The 17,586-nt window shown below is 43.4% G+C and overlaps 1 protein-coding gene across 4 annotated transcripts in view; it reads left to right on the forward strand.

Moving 5' to 3' along the window:
* The window catches only part of LOC122541477 (carcinoembryonic antigen-related cell adhesion molecule 6-like), a 178,319-nt gene extending 166,530 nt beyond the window's left edge, over window positions 1-11,789 (forward strand). For all 4 annotated transcript variants that reach the window (XM_043678265.1, XM_043678270.1, XM_043678268.1 and 1 more), the window contains one exon: window positions 11,400-11,789. In XM_043678265.1, the coding sequence (XP_043534200.1) occupies window positions 11,400-11,468 (69 nt within the window). In that variant the 3' untranslated portion in view covers window positions 11,469-11,789. The remainder of the gene's footprint in view (window positions 1-11,399) is intronic.
* Window positions 11,790-17,586: the final 5,797 nt, after the last annotated feature.

Below are 17,586 nucleotides of genomic sequence, written 5' to 3' on the forward strand. Positions count from 1 at the left end.
TCCAACCAAAGCTTTGGGTCTGTTATGTGGATGACACTTTTGTCATCACGAAATGGAACAAATTAGAAGAAACCTGTAATATTATTAACGATGTCCTTGCTGGCATAACTTTCACCAAAGAGGAAGAGAACAACAACAGACTCCCCTTCCTAGATGTCACAGTGGAACAAATAGTCAATGGAGAACTGCAGACCAGCGTCTACAGGAAAGCAACATCCACATACCGGATATACTCAACTACAGGAGCAATCATCCCAACACCCATAAATAGAGTTACATTAGGACATTATTTCAACACACTGCAGCAACCAGGAACTATGAGCAGTAGAAGAAAAATACCTGTACAGCGTATCCAAGAACAATGGGTACCTGATAAACGCAGTCAGCTGATTCGTAAACAATAAAGCTGAAAATGTGTTGCTGGAAAAGCGCAGCAGGTCAGGCAGCATCCAGGGAACAGGAGAATCGACGTTTCGGGCATAACCCCTTCTTCAGGAATGGGGAAAGTTTGTCCAGCAGGCTAAGATAAAGGGTAGGGAGGAGGGACTTGGGGGAGGGGCGTCGGAAATGTGATAGGTGGAAAGAGGTCAAGGTGAGGGTGATAGGTCAGACTGGGGTGGGGGCGGAGATGTCGGGAAGAAGATCTCAGGTTAGGAAGGCGGTGCTGAATTTGATGGATTTGACTGAGACAGGGTGGGGGGAGGGGAAATGAGGAAACTGGTGAAATCCTCGTAAACAATAAACCCAAACAAGAAGACACAACATGCCCAGAAACTCTAGCCATGCTACCATACATCAAAGACATCTCAAAGATGATGACCAGACTGCTCCCATTCATTGGTATCATGGTGGACCACAAACGTATTAACACACTGACATAGCTACTGATGAACCTAAAGGACCCTGTACCAACAATGAGCAAAACAAAACTCATTTACAAAATACCCTGCAAGGACTGCAACAAACTACATCAGACAAACTGGAAGGAAACTAGCCACCAGGATACACGAGCATCAACTAGCCATCAAAAGACATGACCAGCTACTAATAGTGTCCTTACACACAGATGAAGAAGGACACCACTTCGAATGGGCCAACACATCCATTTTAGGACAGGCTAAACAGAGATATGCATGGGAATTCCTTGAGGCCTAGCATTCAAACAGAACTCTATCAATAAATACATTGATTTGGACCCCATTTACCAACCTTTTAGAAAAAGAATCGGAAATGATATCACCCGCCTTAACAGACCAAGATACATAAATAAAAAGTGGAACAGAACATCAGCGCTTCAACGGAGGCTAACTGATGATGTTACTTAACATGGTAATGAAATATCTGAAAACAAATCTACCAGCTCAGCGAGCAAACTTACAACCATTTTTGAGGATGTGACAAAACACGTTGATGAAGGTAGAACAGTGGATATGGTGCACGTAGATTTTAGTAAGGCATTTGATAAGATTCCCCATGGTCGGCTCATTGAGGAAGTAAGGAGGCATGGGATACAGGGAAACCTGTCAGTCTGGATACGGAATTGGCTGACCCATAGAAGACATAGGGTAGTGGTAGATGGAAAGTATTCAGCCTGGAGCTTGGTGACCAGTGGTTTTCCACAGGGATGTGTTTTGGGTCCTCTGTTTTTTGTGATTTTCATAAATGACTTGGATGAGGAAGCGGAAGAGTGGGTTAGTAAGTTTGTTGATGATGAAAAGTTTGATGGAGTTGTGAATGCTGTAGAGGGCTGTTGTAGCTTGCAATGGGACTGGGCTGAACAGGATGCAGAACTGGGCTGATAAGTCACAGATGGAGTTCAACCTGGATAGTTGTGAAATCATTCACTTTGGATGGTCGAATTTGAATGCAGAATGCAGGGTTAAAAGCAGGATTCTTGGCAGTTTGGAAGAATGGAGGGATCTTGGGGTCCATGTCCATTGATCCCTCAAAGCTGCCATCCAGGTTGATAGGGTTGTTAAGAAAGCATATGGTGTGTTGGCTTTCATTAGTAGGGGGATTGAGCTTAAGAGCTCAAAGGTTATGCTGCAGCTCTTAAAGCCCTAGTTAGAACACATTTGGAATATTGTGTCTAGATCTGGACACCTCATTATACGAAAAATGTCAAAGCTTTAGAGAGGGTGCAGAGGAGATTTACCAGTATGCTGCCTGGACTGGAGGGCATGTCTTAAGAAGAAAAGTTGACAGAGCTAGGACTTTTCTCATTGGAGTGAAAAAGGATGAGAGGTGACTTGATAGAAAGGTACAAGATGTTGAGAGGCATAGATAGAGTAGATAGCCAGAGACTTTTTCCCAGGCTGGAAATGGCTATTACGAAGGGGCATAATTTTAAGGTAATTGGAGGAAGGTTTAGGGGAGATGTCAGGGGTAGGTTCTTTACACAGAGAGTAGTGGGTGCATGGAATGCACTGGAGAGTCAGAGTCAAAAAGTGTGGCACTAGAAAAGCACAGCAGGTTAGGCAGCATCTGAGGAGCAGGAGAGTTGACGTTTAAGGTATAAGCCCATCATCTCTGGATTAATCGGCTAGTAATAATACTACTAGGCCATGGCCTACTCTCATAGTAAACATTCTTCTTACTAACACTTGGTCCACCGCATCTCCCTGCTTCCAAGCCCCAGGTCTGGCAGTGTTTCCTTTCTTGGTGTACGTGACACAAAGTGCTGTCAAATATTCACTTGAACACTCTCTTGGAACTCTTTCCCCTCTTTCCCCTTTAATGTCACTACTATCCTGGTCTATCTTCAGATTAGTAAAGCCCTCATTAGAACTACCCATGTCTGTAATTTTCTTGCAAATTGTTGCTTTTTGATATGCCCAATAGTTGGTGACCTATAGTCTACACCAATCAATGGAACTGCATTGTACTGGTTCCTTAACTTTTGCTGAATCCACTCTGTTTTTGACCCCTCTAGGACATCATCTTTCTCTAGCTCTGTAACATTCTCTTAATCAATATCACCATATTTTTTCTTCTTTTTCCTGTCTTTTCTAAACATCTTGTATCCAGGATTACTTAATTCCTCATACTGCACTTCTTTGAGCATGGTCCCTTGTTACAGCCACATGATCATTTTTCCACGTGGCAACCTCCCAATGAGGTATTGGCCATGCTGTATGCTCTCACGTACATGCACAGTACTCTGATTTAGACTTGATTGCTTTCTTCCTCCTCCCTTACTCTGATCCACCTGTTAAATTACTGCTCCATGTTCCAGTGGCATCTATTCCCTCTCAGCATTGTGTGCTGTGCACATTGCCATTCCTCTCTTAAATTATCACACAGTTGCCACATTCCTGCCAAGTTAGTTTAAGCCATGCCTGGTAACACACCCAGAGCACTCTACAAGAACTCAGTGCCATCTGCATTGAGTACAGCCTTTCTGGTCTGTATGGTTGCATCTTTACCATAGAAGCTATGGTCCTCTCTCCTGTGCCATCTATTCAGCCCTCACTTACTCATCTGCTTTAACTTCCTGTTTCTGTGCTCAGCTATGTATGGCACTTCAAGTAATCTGGTGATTATAATTTGCTTCCTAATTTCCCACCTAGCTTCCTAGGAACATAGGACACAGGAAAATAGGAACAGGAGTAGACCATTCAGCCCATCAAACTGCTCTGTCATTTAATACTATCATGGCCGATCAAACGCTTCCATGCGTTTTACACACACCATCCCCATAAGCCTTTACATCATTGAAAACCAGAAATTTATCAACCTCTAAACATACTCAAAGGCTCAGTTTCCACAGCCAACTTGAATTTTCAAAGATTCACAAATCTCTGACTAAGATCATTTCTCCTCATCTTAGATTTAAGTGGCATCTCTCTTATTTTCAAATTGTGCCCTCTGGGTCTGGACTCCCCAACCAGCAGAAACATTTTTCTTGAATCTACCCTAGTATTCCTTTGAAGTATTTTATACGTTTTAATGAGATCGCCTTTCAGTCATAGAAATTAGAGAATATGGACCCAGTTTACCTAATCCCTCTTCAGAGGAAAGTCTCACCGTACTGGTAAACAACTCTTTCACTGCACTCCCTCTATAGAAATAATATCTTTCCTGTGATAAGGAGAGGAAAACTGTATACTGCACTCCAGGTTCAGTCTAACCAAGCTCCTGTACAATTGAAGCAATACTTCACTACTGTACTCAGATCCTCTTGTATTAAAAGCTAATGCAGCATTACCATTCCTAATAGCTTGCTGCTCCTGCATTTCAGCCTTCGGTGCCTTAATGACTAGGTTACCCAAGTCTCTTTGGAGACAGGAACAAATGAAGGCCATTCAGCCCTTCATAGAGACTCATGGAGTCATATAGGTACATGGTTGTTGCAAGCAGTGAAAAAAGCAAATGGTATGTTTGACTTCATAGTGAGAAGGTTTGACTCCAGGAGCTAGGATGTCTAGTTGTAATTGTCCAGGATTTTAGTGAGACCATACCTGCAGTTTTGGTTTCCTTTTTTGGGTAAGGATGTTCTGGCTATGGAAGGAGTCCAGCGAAGGTTTCCCAGACTGATTCTTGGAATAGCAGTCCTGAGGCATGAACAGAGACTGGGTCAATTAGGACTATATTCCCTGGAGGTTAGAAGAATAAAGGAAGATCTCACAGAAATCTATCAACTTCTAACAGACGTTGGCAGGATAGAGGCATGTTCCCAATAATTGGAGAGTCCAGAACCAGGAATCATAGTTTAAGGATAATGGGTAGGCCTTTTAGAAAAGAGATAATGAGGAAATTCTTTACCCTGAAAATGGTGAACCTGTGGAATTCTTTGCTGGAGGAAACTATTGAGGCCACACATTGAAGACTTTCAAGAAATAGACATAGTTCTTAGAGCTAAAGAGATCAAAGGATATGGGAAGAAATTAGGATCACTTATCTTATTGAATGGCAGAACAGGCTTGAAGAGTCGAATAGCCTCCATCTGTTCCTAATCTCTATGTTTCTATGTGACACTCCTATGATTCTCCAATTCCTTCAACACATAGAGCAAAATGGAACACAATGTACCAGGTGAGGTCTAATCAAGGCTAATTATACTGCAGCAAGACCTCTCTACTCATGGACTGAAATCGCCTTGTGATGGAAGCCAGCATACCATTTACTTCCCTCACTGCTTGCTGCACCTTTATGCTAGCTTTTTGTAGCTCATGGACAAGATCACCAGATCCCTTTGGAAATCAACACCTCCCAACCTCTTCCCATTTAAGGAAGATTTCGCCTTTCCATTTTGTTTAGCAATTTGAATAACTTTCACAATGTGTTCCATCTGCTATATTTACCCAGCCATTTTAAGGTTGCTTTCACCTTCCTCACAAGTCACATTCCCAGTTAGTTTTGTACCATCAGTAAGTTTAGAATATTACATTTGATCCCCATATGCTGATAATTTATATAGATTGTGAACAGCTGTAGCAATCCCAACACTGACTGTACCCTTGTGGTATCCGACTAGTGAAAGCATGCCCTCCTGAGAATGATCCATTTATTCCTGATGTATTCCACGAACTATGCCAGTATATTACACTCAATCCCAAGAGCTCTAATTTTGTTTCTTAACTTTGTCTGTAAGGCCTTATTGATAAATTTGTGAAAATCTAAGTACACCACATTCACTGCTTCACCTTCATCTAAACTAGAACTAAGGTCCTCAAAAAAACGCCAGTAGATTTGCCAAACATGTTTTGCCTTTCATAAATCCATGAGTACAACAATAAAGGTGCTATGGTGATGACATCAGCCACACGATGAGCAACTGAAACCCAGAGTCATAGCGTCATAGACTCATAGAGACGTACAGCACGGAAACATACCCTTCGATCCAACTCATCCATGCTGACCAGATACCCTAACCTAATGTAGTCCCGTTTTCCAGCACTTGGCCCATATTCCTCTAAACCCTTCCTATTCATTTAATCATCCAGATGCCTTTTAAATGTTGTAATTGTAACAGCCTCCACCACTTCCTCTGCTCTTTCCATGCGTGCACCACAGTCAGTGTGAAAAAGTAGCCCCTTAGATCCCTTTTATATCTTTCCCCTCTCACCCTAAACCTATGCCCTCTAGTTCTGGACTCCCTCACCCCAGGAAAAAGACCTTTTCCAATTACCCTATCCATGCCCCTCAGAGCTCCAGAAGCTTTAACTAACAATGTATCCAGGACATGGCAATGACCTGGACTTCTATTAGAATACAAGGTGGATGCTGATTCTTTATTTATTACTTAAACTTGCAACTGGGGATAAACCTTCCTACAATGAGTAAACGTTCCTAATACTGATAAATCCTATGCATACTGAGAACACCTTCATATTAGTAATAAGCCCAAATTAAAACAAAAAGTTATAAATAATTCTCAACAGCTATTCACTCATTATCACTGTTTCCTATTTTATCAACCTGATCTGTGACTTAATTCAGTAAATAGGAAATACTCACCAGCCAATCACTTGCTTCAATTGAATGCCACAGCACCATTTTTGTACCAAATTCCTGTTCTGAATTCAGACTCAAACTTTCCGATCTCCCTGAAGTCTCTCTGCTTCTTATGGAAATTCCCAATACTCGAAGGTTGGCGAACAGGTCAATGTCAACTTTTATATTGTTCCAATGTATGCTGCTGGCTGGGAGTAAGAAATGGAGAGACTCCTGGTCAGCTGTGTGATGTAAAGAAATTGTGAGCCTCCTCTGTCACAATTTGTCACACCATGGGGAAGGCTTCATTGCCATCATAGAACTTTTTTGCTAAATAAAGAACAGGGATAATTTTTTTTACTGGTTGGCAATCCGTGACTAGTGATGTGCCTCAGTGATCAGTGATCAGTGTTGGGACCACAATTGTTTAAAATGTACATAAATGGTTGGGAGTTGAGGACCAAGTGTAATGTGTCAAACTTTGCAGATGATACTAAAATGAGTGGTCAAGTGAAATGTGCAGAGGACACTGAAAGTCTGCAGAGGGATATGGATAGATTAATTGAGTGAGCAAGGGTCTAGCAGATGAGTACAATGTTGTAAATGTGAAGTCATCCATTTTGGTAGGAAAAACAGCAACATAGACTATTATTTAAATGGTGAAAAATTGCAGTATTGTGCTGTGTGGAGGGACTTAGGTGTGCTTTTACATAAATCATAAAAAGTTGGCATGCAGCAGATAATTAAGAAGGCAAATGGAATATTGTCCTTCATTGCTACAGGAATGAATTTAAAAGCAGGGAGGTTATGCTGTATAGGATGCTGGTGAAGCCACACCTGTAGTACTGTGTACAGTTGTGGTCTCCTTGATTAGATTCCTTACAGTGTGGAAACAGGCCTTTTGGCCCAACCAGTCCACGCCGACCATCCGAAGAGCAACCCACCCAGATCCACTTCCCTCTGACTAGTACACCTAACACTATGGGCAATTTAGCATGGCAAGTTCACCTGACCTGCACATCTTTGGATTGTGGGAGGAAATTGGAGCACCTGGAGGAAACCCATGCTGACACGGAGAATGTGCAAACTTCACACAGACAGTCCCCAAGGCTGGAATTGAACCTGGGACTCTGGTGCTATGAGGCAGCAATGCTAGCCCTTATTTGCAAAAGGATGTACTGGCACTGAAGGGGGTGCAGAGGAAACTCACGAGGTTTATTCCAGAATTGAGAGGATTGTCTTTTGAGGAAATATTGAGTGGCCTCAGAACTGAACTGAAGAGGAACATCTTCTGCAAAAGGGTTGTGAATCTGTGGAATTCCATGCCCAATGAAGCAGCTGAGGCTACCTCAGTGGGCGGCACGGTGGCACAGTGGTTAGCACTGCTGCCTCACAGCGCCAGAGACCCGGGTTCAATTCCCGCCTCAGGCGACTGACTGTGTGGAGTTTGCACATTCTTCCCGTGTCTGCGTGGGTTTCCTCCGGGTGCTCCGATTTCCTCCCACAGTCCAAAGATGTGCAGGTCAGGTGAATTGGCCATGCTAAATTGCCCGTAGTGTTAGGTAAGCGGTAAATGTAGGGGTATGGGTGGATTGCGCTTCGGCGGGGCTGTGTGGACTTGTTGGACCGAAGGGCCTGTTTCCACACTGTAAGTAATCTAATCTAATCTAATCTAATCTAATGTCTTTAAGGCAAAGAAAGATAGATATTTGAACAGTAAATATATTAAGGTTTATAATGAGCAGGCAGGAGCTGAGTTCACGTAAAGATTGACCATGATTTTATTGAATGGCGGAGCAGGCTCAAGGGGCCAAATGGCTTAACTCTGCTCCTATTTCTGATGTACTTACCACAACATGCTTTAGCAATGTGAATCTGGGAAACTGACGTGAATAATTGAAAGCTCTCCAGTTTGTGATTGAACTTCAAAGTATTTCTGAAATGTCTTGAGATAAACTGGCAACTCCTGACAGATACCGATCCTTGTGGCACTCCACTGGTCACAGGCCTCAAGTCTGAAAAACAACCCTCCACCACCACCCTCTGTCTTCTACCTTTGAGCCAGTTCTGTATCCAAATGGGTAGTTCTCCCTGTATTCCATGAGATTTAACCTTGCTAATCAGTCTCCCATGGGAAACCTTGTCAAACGCCTTACTGAAGTCCATATAGGTCACATCTACTGCTCTGCCCTCATCAATCCTCTTTGTTACCTCTTCAAAAAACTCAATCAAGTTTGTGAGACATGATTTCCCATGCACAAAGCCATGTTGACTATCCCTAATCAGTCCTTGCCTTTCCAAATACATGTACATCCTGTCCCTCAGGATTCCCTCCAACAACTTGCCCACCACCAAGGTCATGCTCAGCGGTCTATCGTTCCCTGGCTTGTCTTTACCGCCCTTCTTAAACAGTTTGCCAACCTCCAGTCTTCCGGCACCTCACCAGTGACTATCGATGATATAAATATCTCAGCAAGAGGCTCAGCAATCACTTCTCTAGCTTCCCACAGAGTTCTCGGGTACACCTGATCAGGTCCTGGGGATTTATCCATATTCTTCACAATAAAATGATGATATACAATGAAGGTGGCCATTCAGCCCATCGAGTCTGCTCTGCCATTCAATGAGATCATGGTGGATAGGATCATCCTCAACTCCACTTTTCTGCCTTTTCCCATAACCTTTGATTCCCTTCCTGATTAAAAATCTGTCTCTCTCAGCCTTGAATATCCTAACCCAGCTTTGAAAGTCCTCTGTGGTAAACAGTTCGACAAATTCACTCCCCATGAAGTGAAGAAATTCCTTCTCATCTCTGTTTCCAAATGGCAACCCGTTATTCTGAGATGATGCCCTCTAGTCTGAGACTCTCCCACAAGGGGAAACAACTTCTGCACATCTGCCCTGTCAAGTCCCCCAAGAATCCTGTATGCTTCAATGAGATCACCTTTCATTCTTCTTAATTCCAATGAGTACAGCCCCAACCTACTCAACCTCTCCTTGTAAGACAGTTCCTCAGTCCACAGGATCAGTCTTGCAAACCTTTCCTATAGTAGTCCAATGACAGGTTATCTCTCCTTAGAGAAAGGGCTCAAAACTGTTCACAGAATTCCATCTGTGGTCGGGCTAGTGCTTTGTACAGTTTTAACAAAACAATCCCTAGATTTAATCTCCACATCACCATCTCAGCAACACATTAGAACTCTTTGAACTGCAATTATCAAGGTATGTTTCAATTGCACTCTCTTCAGTGTTAACGAACATTTTCATTTATCAACATTCAAAATTCTGTTCCAAAAATTAAGAAAAAGTGTTTACGCCTATGTGTCTCTGTGTACCTGTATATATGTTCATTTACATGTATATGTACATGCATGTATGTGTGTATGTTTATGTGTGAGTATCTATATGAGTGCATGTGTCTATGTGCATGTTTGTGTGTGTGTTTATGCCTGTGTGTCTATGTGTGTCGGTCTGTGTCAGCATTTGTATCAGTAGTCATGATTTGGAGTTGCTGGTGTTGGACTGGGGTGTACAAAGTTAAAAATCACAACATCTGGTTACATTCCAGTTGGTTTATTTGGAAGCACGAGCTTTCGCTGCTCCTTCTTTCGGTTGTTGTGGAGTGTAAGATCGTAGGACACAGAATTTAGAGCAAATGTTTACAGTGTGATGTGTCTGAAATTATATATTGAAAAAGACCTGGGTTGTTTGTTAAGATTAGATTACTTACAGTGTGGAAACAGGCCCTTCGGCCCAACAAGTCCACACTGCCCCGCGGAAACGCAACCCACCATACCCCTACATTTACCCCTTACCTAACACTATGGGCAATTTAGCATGGCCAATTCACCTGACCTGCACATCTTTGGACTGTGGGAGGAAACCGGAGCACCCGGAGGAAACCCACGCAGACACGGGGAGAACGTGCAAACTCCACACAGTCAGTCGCCTGAGGCAGGAATTGAACCCGGGTCTCTGGCGCTGTGAGGCAGCAGTGCTAACCGCTGAGAGGCAGCAGTGCTAACCACTGTGCCACCGTGCCGCCCATCTCTCACCTTTAGAATGGGCATGTTGATTTCAGTTCTTTCATACGTAAATCCCAGAACTTTCTTAAAGTTACATTCTCAAGTGAACTTTAACAATAGGTGCCATGTTGGCCCAGATAATGCATTGAAGGTGTGAGGGGCCCTGTGTGAGGCTGTCTGTGCCCCAGTGTTCAGACTGATTCTAATCTAAAAAAGGGATTTACAGAATCTTCCATGGATTCACAGAATCTTATATAGATTAATGCAGTTTTTGAGCAAAATAAAATGTAATTCTGCAAGTACCAATTCACCCCACAAACTTATGTCTGTGTGCATGTAGGTGTATTTGTGTGGAGGGTATGAGTGTCTGGGAGAGAGTGTGTGTATGTGTGTAAGTGTGAGTGTAAAGGAGTATAAGACTGTGAGATGTTGCGTGTGTGCGGGAATTGTGTGTGGGCATATGAGAGAGAACTTGTGTATGAGAGAGGGTCTGCGTGAGTGCATGGGTCTGTAGGTGTGTGGTGTGTTGTGTGTGTGGTGTGTTTTGTGTGTGTGTGTTGTGTGGTGTGTGTGCTGTGTGTATGTGGTCTGTGTGTGTGGTGCATGTGGTGTGTGTGGGTGTGTGTGTCAGTCTGCCTGTGTTGTATATCCCTGTGTGTATGTACGTGTGTCAGCATGTGTATCAGTAAGTGTGTGCTTGTGTGTGTCAGTGCCAATATATATGTGTGTGTCTGCCTGTGTGTGGGTGTGTGTAGGTGTGTGTATCAGTCTGTTTGTGCATGTCTGTGTGGGTGGGTGTGTGTCTGTTTGTGTGGAAGTTTTAGGAATTAACACTAGCACTCTCAGCCAACCCCACTGGTGCTCTTGTATCATAATCCCAGCCAGCCAAGTGTCTTCATTTATTGGTAATATCTTCTGTCTTTGTTCTTGTTCCTTTAGGTATCGCTGTCATATACCCCCTGCAATCTCACGCAGTCAACATTAACATTGGTGGAGGATGCAAATTAAACTATCCAGGGTGAGGAGTTAAACCAACAAGGCAGTTGCTGTCTGTCCCCAAGTCGTACGATCATGCAAACTGCTGATTCTGGTCTAACTGTATTGCTGAGAACGCAGCTCACTGCCCCGTATCAGCTGCCAGAGGAAATGATAGGGTGGACAAACTGCTAAAATGAGGATTGTCAGGCTGCTGTGGCACAGCAGCTGAGAGTTTGACATATGAGGAGGAACTGAGAAATCCTGTGAAACTAGGGAGTTTCTCTCCTTATTGTGAAGACACAGGTGTCAATATGATTAGAAGAAGTTTGTTGTTCCAGTTTTGTCAATAAAACCATGTCTGTATCTGTATCAAAACATCTGCCAGCAGTGAGCCCATCAATAAGGTTTTGAATCTAATTTAGACAAGCATGTCTGGTTCCAACGTCATTAGGCATGCATATGGGATACTTGAACACCCGGACACCCTCAATACACGAGCAATAGGCTCATTGCACACACACACACACACACACTGCCAGTGGAAATGTCCTCCTTTTTACAAGGCCCACACTGTATTGTCACCAGGGCTAACACCACCTCTCTTGCTTTGGTAATCTTTAATCTTGTGGACCAGAGATGGAGAGAGACTGCAGAAGAGTCTGGGTGTCCGAGCACATGAATCACATAAAGTTAGTACACCAATGAGTGATTAGGAAAGCAAATGCAATGATCCTTATGGCTAGTAGGAAGGTCTTGCTGCAACTGTACAGAGAATTTGTGTGAAAGCATCCAGAATATACAACTCAGGCCTCCTTACTCAAGGGGCATATAATTGAATTGGAAGGGTGTGATGGACTCTCAGGGGAATAAGCACAAAGTGCTACATTTCTGATGTCAAGACTTGCTCAAATGTAGTGAGGGGTCCGTCATTTCCAAGTGATCGATTGTGATGGGGACTGTCTAGTCAGAGGCACACATAGAGGTTTTTGTGGTCAGCAAGTGAAAAATCAGAATGATGTGTTGCCTCCCTGGTGCCAGGATCAAGGGTATTTCAGAGGGGTGCAGAATATTCTCAAAGGGGAGAGTGATCAGCAGGAGGTCATTGTACACATTGGAACTAACGACATAGGAAGGGAAAAGGATGAGATTTTGAAGTGAGAAGACAGAAACTTAGGCAGGTATTTAAAAAGGACGTCCTCAAGGGTAGTAATATCTGGATTATTCCCAGTGCTTTGAGCTAGTGAGGGTAGGAATGGGAGGGTAGAGCAGATGAATGCATGGCTGAGGAGCTGGTGTATGGGAGAAGGGTTCACATTTTTGGATCATTGGAATCTCTTCTGGGGTAGAAGTGACCTGTACAAGAAGGACGGATTGCACCTGAATTGGAAGGGGACTAATAACTGGCAGGGAGATTTCCTAGAGCTGCTTGGGAGGATGTAAACTAATAAGGTGGTGGGGGTGGAACCCAGGGAAATACTGAGGAAAGAGATCAGCCTGAGACTAGTACAGTTAGGAACGGGAACAAGTCAAACAGTTAGGGTAAGCAGGAACAAAACAGAGAACTAGGTAAGACTGGTAAATTAAACTGCATTTACTTCAATGTATTGGGCCAAACAGGAAATGAACTCATCGCATGGGTCGGAGCATGGGACTGGGATACCACAGCAATTACAGAGACATGCCTCAGCGGTGGACAGGACTGGCAGCTTCATGTTACAGGATACAAATGTTGTGGAAGGTTAGAAAAGGGGGCAAGAGAGGAGGGGGAGTTCTGTTTTTGATAAGGGATAGCATTACTGCTGAACTTAGGGAGGATATTCCTGGGAATATATCCAGGGAAGTTATTTGGGTGAAACTGAGAAATAAGAAAGGGATGATCTCGTTATTGGGATTGTGTCAGACACCCCCTTATAGTCAGCAGGAAATTGAGAAACAAATTTGTAAGGAGATTTCAGTTTTCTTAAGAATAATAGGATGTTTATGGTGCGGGATTTAACTTTCCAAACAGACTGGGACTGCCATAGTGTTAAGGGTTTAGATAGAAAGGAATTTGTTAAGTGTGTACAAGAAAATTTTCTGATTCAGTATGTGGATGTACCTACGAGAGAAGGTGCAAAACGTGTCCTACTCTTGGGAAATAAAGCAGGGCAGGTGACTGAGCTGTCAGCGGGAGAATACTTTGGGGCCTGCGACCATAATTCTATTAGTTTTAAAATAGTGATGGAAAAGGATAGACCGGATCTAAAAGTTGAAATTCTAAATCAGAGGAAGGCTAATTTTGACGGTATTAGGCAAGAACTTTAAAAAGCTGATTGGGGCCAGATGTTTGCAGTAAAGGGATGGGTGGGAAATGGGAAGTCTTCAGAAATGAGATAACGAGAGTCCAGAGAAAGTATATTCCTGCTGGGGTGTAAGGAAAGGCTGGTAGGTATAGGGAATACTGGATGACTAAAGAAATTGAGGTTTTAGTTAAGAACAATAAGGAAGCATATGTTAGGTATAGACAGGAGAGATCGAGTGAATCCCTAGAAGAATATCAAGGCAGTAGGAGTATACTGAAGAGGGAAATCAAGAAGGCAAAAAGGGGACATGAGATAGCCTTGGCAAATAGAGTTAAAGATAATCCAAAGAGTTTTTATAAATACTTTAAAGACAAAAGGGTAACGAGGGAGAGAATAGGGTCCTTCAAAGATCAGCAAGGCAGTTAATACGTGGAGCCACCGGAGATAGAGAGATACTAAACAATTATCTTGCATCAGTATTTACTGTGGAGAAGGACATGGAAGATATAGAATGTGGGGAATTGGATGATGACATCTTGAAAAATGTTCATATTACTGAGGAGGATGTGCTGGATGTCTTGAAACGCATAAAAGTGGATAAAATCCCCAGGACCTGATCAAGGGTACCCTAGAACTTTGTGTGATGTGATTGCTGGGCGCCATGCTGAGACATTTGTATCACTGACAGTCACAGATGAGATGCCGGAAGACTGGAGGTTGGCTAACGTGGTGCCACGATTTAAGAAGCTGAAAAATGTGTTGCTGGAAAGGCGCAGCAGGTCAGGCAGCATCCAAGGAGCAGGAGAATAGATGTTTTGGGTATAAGCCCTTCTTCAGAAAAGAAGAAGGGCTTATGCCTGAAATGTCGGTTCTCCTGCTCCTTGGATGCTGCCTGACCTGCTGCGCTTTTCAGCTCTGATCTCCAGCATCTGCAGTCCTCACTTTCTCCACTATTTAAGAAAGGTGGTAAGGAAAAGCCAGGGAATTATAGACCAGTGAGTCTGACATGGGTGGTTGGTAAGTTGTTGGAGGAAATCCTGAGGGACAGGATTTACCTGTATTTGGAAAGGCAAGGACTCACTAGTGACTCACTAGTGATAGTCAGCATGGCTTTTTGCATGGGAAATCATGTCTCATTAACTTGATTGAGTTTTTTGAAGAAGTTACAAAGAGGATTGATGAGGGTAGAGTAATAGATATGGTCTATGTGGACTTCAGTAAGCCTTCAACAAGGTTCCTCATGGTAGACTGGTTAGCAAGGTTAGATCTCACGGAATACAGGGAGAACTAGCCATTTGGATACAGAACTGGCTTTAAGGTAGAAGACAGAGGGTGGTGGTGGTGGGTTGCTTTTCAGACTGGAGCCTGTGACCAGTGATGTGTCACAAGGATCAGTGCTGGGTCCACTACTTTTTGTCATTTATGTAAATGATTTGGATGTGAACATAGGAGATATAGTTGGTGAGTTTGTAGATGACAGCAAAATTGGAGGTGTTGTGGACAGCGAAGAAGGTTATCTCAGAGTACAATGAGATCTCGATCAGTTGGGCTGAGGAGTGGCAGATGTTGTTTTATTTAGATAAATGTGAGGCGCTGCATTTTGGAAAAGCAAATCAGAGCAAGACTTATACACTTAGTGCTCAGGTTCTGATGAGTGTAGCTGAACAAAGAGACCTTTGAGTGTAGGTTCATAGCTCCTTGAAAGTGGAGTCGCAAGTAGATAAGATAGTGAAGAAGGCATTTGGTATGCTTTCCTTTATTGGTCAGACCACTGAGTATAAGAGTTGGGAGGTCATGTTCCAGCTGTACAGGACATGGGTAAGCCACTTTTGGAAAATTGCATACAATTCTGGTCTCCTACCCATCAGAAGGATGTTGTGAAAGTTGAAAGGGTTCACAAAAAGATTTACAATGATGTTGCCAAGGTTGGAGCATTTAAGCTATAGGGAGAGGATGAATGGGATGGGGCTGTTTTCCCTGCAGCGTCGGAGGCTGAGGGGTGACCTTATAGAGGTTTATAAAATCATGAGGGGCATGGATAGGAGAAGTAGAAAAGGTCTTTTCGCTGGAGTGGGAGAGTCCAGAACTAAAAGGCATATGTTTAGGGTGAGAGGGACCTAAGGGACAACTTTTTCACGCAGAGGGTGGTGCGTGTATGGAATGAGCTGCCAGAGGAAGTGGTGGGGTCTGGTACAATGACAGCATTTAAAAGTCATCTGGATGGGTATATGAATAGATAGAGACGTGGATCAAGTGCTGGAAAATGGGACTGGGTTAGGTTGGGATATCTGGTCAGCATGAATGAGTTGGACCAAAGGGTCTGTTTTCGTGCTGTGCATCACTGTGACTCTATGACTCTAATTGGAGCAGTGTGGAGGTCATTCGATCCATCACTGGGTCTCCACATTAACAGTACAATGATTGGCCCTTCCCTTCATCACAAAGACAGCCTCTCACCTAACTAGCCACTCAGTTCCACCAATTCACAGCATCCTCTCAAAAATAGAATGAAAGCAGAATGGCACATAGCGTCATCCAAAACACCAGAAATGCCTGCGGCAAACCGAGCAGTTAACCTTGTACAATCAGATGGTGGTGTATCCTGGGAATCCTGAGCATTAACTCTAGATCCCATGAAGTTTCATGTCTTCAGGTTAAACATGGGCAAGGAAAGCTCCTGCTGATTATTATCCTCCTTCAGCTGATGAACCAGTAGTCCTCCATGGTAAACAACACATGGAGGAAGCACTGAGGGTGACAAGTCACAAAATGTACTCTGGGTGAGGGATTTCAATATCAACCACCAAGAGTGGCTCAGCAGTAGCACTACTGTTTGAACTGGTCAGGTCCTAAAGGACACAGCTGGTAGATTGGGCCTGCAGTAGGTGATGAAGGAACCAACAAGAGGGAAAACATACTTGACTTCATGCTCAACAATCTGCTGGCTGCAGATGCATCAGTCCATGACACTACCATCCTTGCAGAGATTTCCACAAGAGAACATTGGGTTCAAAGATGCAAAGCTGAGAATCGTCTGGAGAAGCCCCAAATGTGACAGGATGCTCCACTGCAGCCTGTAGACAATGAACAATGTCAAGGGCTTTTCCAACATTTTATCAAAAGCACACATGCATGACAATGCTGTCCAGGAAGCGCACTGCAATGTTATAGATGACAGACCCCAGCTGGAGGGAGCACATGGTCAACTTAACAAACCACACGGACTTTGTCTGAAAATCTGAATCCTTCATTACCATCCAAGTGACATTTTCCAAAGGAAAATGGAGGGACATCATATGATTCCAACTATTCCAGGCAAGGAACAAAGTGTATCTTAGAGGCAGTTCGGTGAGATCATGACATGAGAGAATCCGATAAAAAGGTCTTCATCTAATTTTCAGCAGCAGGAGCAGATGTTGTTTAAAAAATGGGTTCAATCTGGTGTTTTTCTTTGGTTTACAGAGAGTTATAGAGTCCTTCAGCATGGAGACAGGCCCTTCAGCACACAAACTGGTCTGTGCCAACCAAAATGTCCATCCATGCTGACCCCATTTCTCTGCATTTGGCCCATATCCTTCTAATCCACTTCTACTCATGCATGTGCCCAAATTCCTTTTAAATGTTATCAATGTACCCGCCTCAAACACTTCCACTGGCATTCCATATCCATACCTTCTGTGCAGAAAGGTTGCCCCTCAGGTTCCTTTTTATTCTGTCCCGTCTTGCCTTAAACTGACACCTTTGAATCCTCAGTTCCCCAACTCTGGGAAAAAGATTATCCATGCCTCTCACGACCTTATACACTTCCATAAGATCACCCCTCGGTCTCCTTTTTCTGAGTCAAAGCCTCAATATCTCATGTCATC

The sequence above is a fragment of the Chiloscyllium plagiosum genome, chromosome 37, assembly GCF_004010195.1.
Source record: "Chiloscyllium plagiosum isolate BGI_BamShark_2017 chromosome 37, ASM401019v2, whole genome shotgun sequence".
NCBI classification, from domain to species: domain Eukaryota; kingdom Metazoa; phylum Chordata; class Chondrichthyes; order Orectolobiformes; family Hemiscylliidae; genus Chiloscyllium; species Chiloscyllium plagiosum.